The following is an 8,021-nucleotide window of genomic DNA, read 5'->3' on the forward strand; positions in this document are numbered from 1 at the left end:
GCCTACTTCCAGAGACCTCCTCCAAAGAGTCCCCACCTTCTACACTTTCATACCTCCCAACAATCTAATCCGATTTTGAATCCATAGATGGATTAATCCTCCTGACAGAGGAGGACCTATGGTCTAATCAATTTCCCAATGCCCCACCTTTGAACCTGGGTTGCACTGGGACCAAGCCTTGCATTGGGAGTGAGAAGAACTTTCTTTCCAAAGCATAACATTCATCTAAAGTTTCCTCTTAGTAGTTTTCCATCCACTGACCCCTGTTCTGTTCCCACTTGCCCTTGCTGGATTCACAGTTAAATCCAATGTGTCTCCCACCGCAACACCCTGCTGCAGCAATCCTTATACCTATCACAATGGTCCTGAATAGAAGCTAGTTACTGTGCAATAAACATCACTGCATGTTTTGTTTTTTTAACCTTCCCCAAGACTCACATCTCATTTTGTGTTTCTTTGCCATTTCTCCAACCCCCGCTAATAGAGTAAGACGCCATTCTTACCAATAGTAGGGATTACCTTCTGTTAGTAATTGTTTCCAACTCTGTTCCTCACACCTTTTGAATTCATTGAAAGTACAGGCCTCCACATGGTTTTTGTTGCTGTCATCTTGTTTTGTTTTATTGTCAGTACTGGGTCTCAAACTCAAAGCCTTGTTTGGCTTTTTCTGTTCAAGGCTGGTGCTCTACCACTTGAGCCACACCTCCACTTTGGGCTTTTCTGCTGGTTAATTAAAGATAAGAGTCTTAAGGCCCTTTGTTCCCATGGCTGCTTTGAACTGTGTTTCCAGATCTCAGCATCCTAAGTAATTAAGTGACAAGTGTGAACACTTGGCCTTCTTTTTTTTGAACCTTTGAAGTACCTGATACATGAAAGTTGGGGGAAAAAAAACTAAATGGATAGATCTATCCATTTATTAAATACATTTCCTGAGAGTCTATTAAACAAAATAGTATTAAAAATTAATTTGGACAGGTCACTGGTAAATGGAGAAAGCAAGCATAGTGGAAAATACAATATAATGGTCTCCTATTTTTCTGTGGGTGAATATAGCTATATTTCTCAGGGCCCACGTGTCTTTGTTAGAATGGCCTGTGCTCCTGTCTTCCCCCAACACCCAATTCCATAGCACTTCATCACCCCAGCTCAGCTAAAACATTTTCTTCAGGAAGAATTTCCTCACTCCCCCATGAGATAAATTATTATCCAAGACCCTGCACTCTTCACAAAAACATTGAATGACACTATGTTGTGGCCTTGATTGATTGATTTGATTTGATTTTGTCAATCCTGGGGTTGAACTCAGGACCTGCGCACTGTCTCTGAGCTTCTTTTGCTCAAAGTTAGCCCTCTATCACTTGAGCAACAGTGCCACTTCCAGCTTTTTCTGTTTATGTGGTAATGAGGAATCAATCCAGGGCTTCATGCACACTAGGCTAACACTCTACCACTAATCCACCTTCCCAGCCCCATCTTATCTATCTATTTATCTATCTATCTATCTATCTATCTATCTATCTATCTATCTATCTATTTTGTTGGTAATAGTGGGGCTTAAACTTTGGGCCTGGACATTGTCCCTAAGCTCCTTTTGCTCAAGGCTAGCATTCTAACCCTTGAACCACAGTGCTTCTTCCAGCTTTTTTGGTGATTAATTGGAGATAAGAGTCTCAAGGATTTTTCTGCCTCCGTAGCTAGGATGATGAGCCACTAGCGCCCAGCTTCTTGATTTATTTGTATGCCATTCCAATGTTTATGTTTACTTATTTATTTAATTTCCTCCCATTATAATGTAAGCTCTGTGAGACCAGAGACTTCAAATGTCCTGTTCACCCTGAATCCACCCATAGCTTTCAGGCTGAATGGGCCACGGGCCCATTCCATGGGCCTCCACTTCCATCTCACTGTCCATGGCATAGTCCCACAAGCTTTAGGACCTAGTATCTCAAATGGCCAAGCATCATCTAATCAAATTTAATTTCTCTTGAGTAATTTGTGACATTTTCTTATACTGTAGAGACTCTAGTACAATAATTTACTGCATAAGCTTTAGAATTAGACTTCCTGGGTTAAGTCTAAAGTTAGGTCTAAAATTTACCATGTAAATAACTTTGGGCAATAAATACCTATGTGGATCACTTTTCTTATCAATAAATGTAGCAGTAATACCAGAGATCATAATGTCTACTTAGAATACAATCTAGTAGCTAGTACACTCTATAAATATTGACAGTATTCTTCCCTAAATACAACCATCTTACCATCTTTTCCATTTTTGTCATTGCATATCACGATGATTCCATTACCCAGGACTAATATTGGATATTTATCTTAAAATCTTGGAGCATACACTAGACAAATGTAGAGGTAAAAAAGAGGAATGCCTGTCAAAGATTCAATGCACTTGCTTAAATATATATTCAATACACATGCATTAACTCAGTAATTTTTAAAATATAAGAAATAGAATACAAAACAAAACTTCCACTTCAATCTGACTCACACTTTTAAAATTTTACAGGTCTTTTAAAATTAAGGTTTGTTTTTTTTTATCTTGGTAATTTGTGGGTGTTCTGAATTGTGGTTTATGGACTCAAAATCTAGAATTGAAGAAATTTTCTGCAGTCAGGAATCAAAAGCAAACATATATGTGTGTTTGCTAACTTCTCTTCCTTTGTGAATATATTTTATGCAGTCTTAGGCTTACCTTTAGATAATTAACCTGCAGTAGACAGGCTCTTAAGGGGACCCTCAGCATTCTAGCCTCCAACTGACAGCCAGCCTAAAGCGAAAGTACACAGTCCTACAGTAGCAAGAAATGGAATTCTGCCAACAACCTAAGACTGAAAACCTAATCTTCCCCACTAGAACCTCAGAAGAAACCAGTCTCTACCAGTCTTCATTGCAATCTTGTGGACTGCTAATCAGAGGACCCCCCCCCCACACACACACATACTATGTCCAGATTCCTGGATTGTGAGAGAAGTTTTTTGTGTGTTACTACTGGCATTGTGGTCATATTATTGGACTAGCTCAGTGTTCTTGGGTTGTTAAAGCAAAATGCTATACACTGAGTGGATTCAACAATAATATTCACATTTCTGGGGGCCAGGAAGACCAAGGTCAAGGTGTTGGTCAGTTCTGTTCCTACTCTTCTTGGCTTGTACATAATTGCCTTCTTCCTCTTTTTCCTATCAGCCGAGTAGAAAGGATGGGGAGAATTCTGGTCTCTCTCTCTTCTTATAAAGGTGTTCACCTGCTCCTGGGCATCCATCTTCATGACCTCCCACAAGACCCACCTCCAAATACCATCAATTTGGGACTTGAGCTCCAATATAGGAATTTGGGGAGAACACAAACTAAGTCCACCGTAACAACAGTAAATGACTAATATGCAGTCTTTATAAAATTAGCTTCTGTGTCATTTAGCCAACTTGTATAAAAGGAGCTTTGGTACCCAAGAAGGGGCCTAGTTAAAAACTTGAATTGAGATGAAAGTTATTTGGCGCTGTTGGGAGAGAGTTCTCCCGGGGCTTTTGGGGTCCTGAGTGCCTGGTGAGGCCAGGAGTGCCACCTGCCCGTGTTTCAATGTGTGTGGAAGAAATGAGCCCAAGGTCTCCTTTTGCTTAAAGGGAGATACTATCTCTTACCTTCTGCCCATTTGGGTTCCTCTTGTAATGCAGCTCAGACATTGTCTGACCTTTTCCATACCACCCTGTGGGAACTGGTGCTCTAGGAAATGGCACAAAACAGCTGCTGATCCTGCTGCTACTGTTGTTAGTAATAAACTGTCTTTTATCTGTCACTCTAATTTGGTGGCTGCCAGCAGTCATTAAACTGGCAAACAAGTAAAATCTCAGCTTCTTCAGGAACTTGAAAAGCTGTAGAGAATGTAATTTAGCACATATTTACCCAGGAGGTATTTTAAAGATCCCCCCAGAAAGGTAGATATGTAAAGACCATGCAAAAATTACTTCAATTAGTTTTATAAGTAGGTTATACAAAGTTAACCCATGAACTAGGCAAATGAGAATTTAAACCTTGTAATTCTTCTCTCTCGACAAATGGTGTCACTCCTTCTCTATCAATTTCAACAACCCATCCTTACTTGTAATGCTCATTCAAATCAGAATTGAGAAATGAACTTTTTTTTTCTTTTTTTTTGTTGGTCATGGGCCTGAACTCTGGGCGTGGGTGCTGTCCCTGAGCTCTTCAGCTCAAGACTAGCCCTCTACCACTTGAGCTACAGTGCCACTTCCAGCTTTTTCTGCTTAGGTGGTGCTGAGGAATCGAACTCAGGGCCTCATGCATGCAAGGCAAGCACTCTACCACTGAGCCACCTTCCCAGCCCTGAGAACTTGTTTTTTTAACAGCATTAACCAAACTACCTTCATAAATTACACTCATAAAATAAATGGTTGACTCATTTACTATTTAATCTTCATATGCTGCCGACTTCCAATTTGATCAATAATTATAGCTCTTTAAAAATTGTATTTTTTTTTCTTGGAGGCAACAGATTATTGCGATTTTTTTCCCTTGGAGTGGAATAGGAAACAATAAATTCCATGTTTTATATTCTCACTTTCCCTTTAATACCAAAACAGACCTTCCAACAAGTCTACAGGAAATCAAGCTGAGCAAGATAAGTAAAGCATGATGGTAATGTGAAAATCAAAGTTGACTGTGAGGCTTACTTAGTCAAGAATTAAAAGGTAGAAGGAAAAGTAAACTGGGGGTTGGGTATAGCCATTCTAAAACAAGAAGATAATTAAGTGGCTTAATATAAGTGATTAAATTTGGTCAATGATTAATGTCAATCTCAACTCTAGTAACTCCTTAAATTCTCTTGGATATTCTTCTTCCTTTTCTTCCTTGTTCATTTACTATAAATAAGAATTCAACAATACAAGTAAATACAGATTAGTAATTAATTTTAAAATAAGAAATGGTCAAATGAAGTAGGATAGTAAATAGAACTTAGGGAGATGTGCAAGCTCTCAAGTTATAGGACCTTAAACAAGTCATGTACATCTCTGAACCTCATTCCACTCATCTATAAAAGTAAATAATTTCAACTGCTGTGAAGATAAAATGATGACTGATGAAACCAACAGCCCTTGTACAGGGAAACTGTTATGAATAAAGGTTATGTGGTTTCAACCGAATACACATTCTAAGTGAATACTTTTTAATTTTAAAAATGTTTTAAAATTGTAAATATTTCAAATGTTTTCTCACAACTAACATCTATTTGTTTAACTTTTTCTATGGTGTCCTATATAAAATTCCAAACTTTTACTTTGGTGCAATTAACTTCACCAAAATTTACATTTTAAGTTTACAATTTGTGTTTTTGAAATGTAAGTAATTCCTATCTCTCAGTATAAAGATATACTACTCTGCTTTCTGCTGTTAAGCTTACTCTTATCTTTTATACAGTAGGTCTTTAGTATATCTGCAGTAGCAGTGTCAATTTTTCTCCAGATGTTAAGTCTATTTTCTTTTTCTCATGATTTATTGAATCATATGTATTGTATAGTTTATAAGTGATGTTGATGGTACTAGGCCAAGAAGCACTATTTGTGAAGCAAGATTTTAAACAATGTGATTTTACATCTAGTTCAAAGAATTGCTAACAGTGGATGACAGTGAAGTTAGGAGAGCATTAACAATGTATATCCTACAAAATTAAGAAGAGTGAGGGAAAGAATACACAGAAGAAGGATGGATAAGAATGTTAAAAGGAATGACATTGATCAAGATATACTCATAGACCTCTTTGTTAAATGCCAATTCCTTTGTATAACTGCCTAAAGATAATAAAAAATAAATTAAATTTAATTTTTAAAAAGGAGAATATTGCCAGTCACCAGTGGCTCATGCCTGTAATCCTAGCTACTCAGGAGGCTGAGTTCTGAGGATCGCGGTTCAAAGCCAGCTCCAGCAGAAAAGTCCGTGAGACTCTCACCTCCAATAAACCAACAAAAACTGGAAGAAGCACTGTGGCTCAAGTGGTAGAGTGCTGACCTTGTGTTGAAAAACTCAGGGACAGCACCCAGGCCCAGAGTTCAAGACCCACGACTGACAAAAACAAAAACAAAAAGGAGAACATTTGGGTAATGTCATATTAGCCAACATATAAATCCAAAATTAAACCAAAATCATGCTGATTAAGTTTTCTAATGACAAAATGAGTATGAGTTAATAAATTTGAAAATATACATGTAGAAAATTACTCTGCAACACCATTCACAGATACCCACAGATTCCATGAGCTGAAACTCTGAAATATAAAAACACACTGGTTAGGGGGCACATTACTTCTGAGCACCACAAATATTTATACCTTGCAGTCCTGCTTTTAAATATGAAAGGCACGCATGGTGACATACGCCTGTAATCCCAGCTACTTGGGGTTACTTGCGATACGATGAACATAATTTTATTTTTTCCTGCAGAGAATTGGCTGGCAAAGGGAATGAACCCCACTTTTATCCCACTTTCCCATTGTGGGGATTCCATTGTTACAATCAGTTCTCTGCAGGAACAAAGCTGAATTATGCTTAGTCTATTGCAAATAACTGGTGCAACACTACTCGGGCACTAGTTTACTTATCTATCAAACCAAATTCAAGAAATGCCAAGGCGAGGGAAGTTCTCCATTTTACTAATTGGTACATGAGTGAATTAGTATATTTGAATAACCCATACTAAAAGCACGTGGAAGTCATAACACATGACTGAGGATTTAATACATCCAACAGATTAAAAGACTTTTTCCCTGACAATACTTGTGGATTGTTCAAATGTCCTTTCTACTCATTTTTAATTGGGTCAGTAAGAAGCAAGGAGGGTCAGCTTTCTTGGGCTTCAGTTTCCACATTCCTGGGAGGTAGAGGGGTTGCCAAGTCTCTGCAGCCTTACAGTACCCCAATTAACACGATCAGAGGGAAGAGGGGACAGGGGAGAAGAGGGGAGAGGGGAGAGGAAGAGGAGAGGGGAGGAGAGGGGAGAGGAGAGGAGAGGGAAGGGGAGAGAGGAGAAGGGAGAGGAAGGAAAGGGGAAGAGGGGAGAGGGGAGAGGAAAGGAGTGGGGAGAGGGGAGAGGGGAAGCGAGAGAGAAAGAGAGAGAGGGGAGAGAGGAAGAGGAAAAGAGAAAAGGAAACAGAAGAGAAAGGAAACAGAAGAGAAAGCTGCGCATGCGCTCTCGTGAAGACCTAAACCCCGCCTCTTCCTCTTCTCCGCCAACCTTTGGCCCCGCCCTCTGTGGGAGAGGCTGGACTTCCTGCCTCCTCTGGGGCGACTGCGGAAGTGGCCTGTGGGTCGGCGTTAGCCGGGGCTGGGAGAGGTGGTGGTGTTCACGCTCACAGCTGCTTCCGTCCGGAGAAATGCCGGGTCTGGCGGCCGCGAGCCCTGCCCCGTCTGCGACGCCGGAGAAGAAGCCGCTGAAACCCTGCTGCGCCTGTCCGGAGACCAAGAAGGCGCGCGATGCGTGGTCAGTGCGGCGCCGGGGCGGGCGCCCGGCCTAGGCCGCCTCTGCCCCCTGCCCCCTGCCCTCTGCCCTCCGAGGCTGTGCGGCTCCCCACAGTTAGAGGGCCCCGTGGGTTTTCAAGTCAGCCGATTTGTCTGTCTGCTCACGGTCTGACCCGACGCCCAGTTGAGCCGGGGGGAAAGACAGAGGGACCCGAGAGAGAATCAGGTCGGCCCTGGATACCTCCCACGAGTAGCTCGTCGGCATCGCACGTGCTAAGCGCTATGCAGAAGTCCGAGGACGCGATCGCGTGTGAAAGCGTTACCTGAGCTGAAGGAGCTTAGAAAGGCACACCTGTGATCGCTATACCGCGAGCGAAGGGCTAGATATGACAAGACCAGAGTAAAAACTGGACGTTCCCAATGGCTCCCTCCCCCACATACCTACAGATCATACACTTCTGAAATAGTCTTCCTCCACCGTGTGTATGTGTGTGTGTGTGTGTCTGTTTGTGTCTGTCTGTCTGTGTCTGTGTGTCTGTGTCTGTG

General features: G+C 41.1%; 1 protein-coding gene across 1 annotated transcript; it reads left to right on the forward strand.

Annotated features, from left to right (window-relative positions):
* Positions 1-7,284: 7,284 nt before the first annotated feature.
* LOC105987914 (cytochrome c oxidase copper chaperone) lies at positions 7,285-7,531 on the forward strand. Its single transcript, XM_013019334.1, has one exon. The coding sequence runs from the start codon at positions 7,391-7,393 to the stop codon at positions 7,529-7,531; it is 141 nt and encodes a 46-aa protein (XP_012874788.1). The 5' UTR covers positions 7,285-7,390.
* Positions 7,532-8,021: the final 490 nt, after the last annotated feature.

The sequence above is a fragment of the Dipodomys ordii genome, unplaced genomic scaffold (assembly GCF_000151885.1).
Source record: "Dipodomys ordii isolate 6190 unplaced genomic scaffold, Dord_2.0 Scaffold45, whole genome shotgun sequence".
In the NCBI taxonomy this organism is placed as follows: domain Eukaryota; kingdom Metazoa; phylum Chordata; class Mammalia; order Rodentia; family Heteromyidae; genus Dipodomys; species Dipodomys ordii.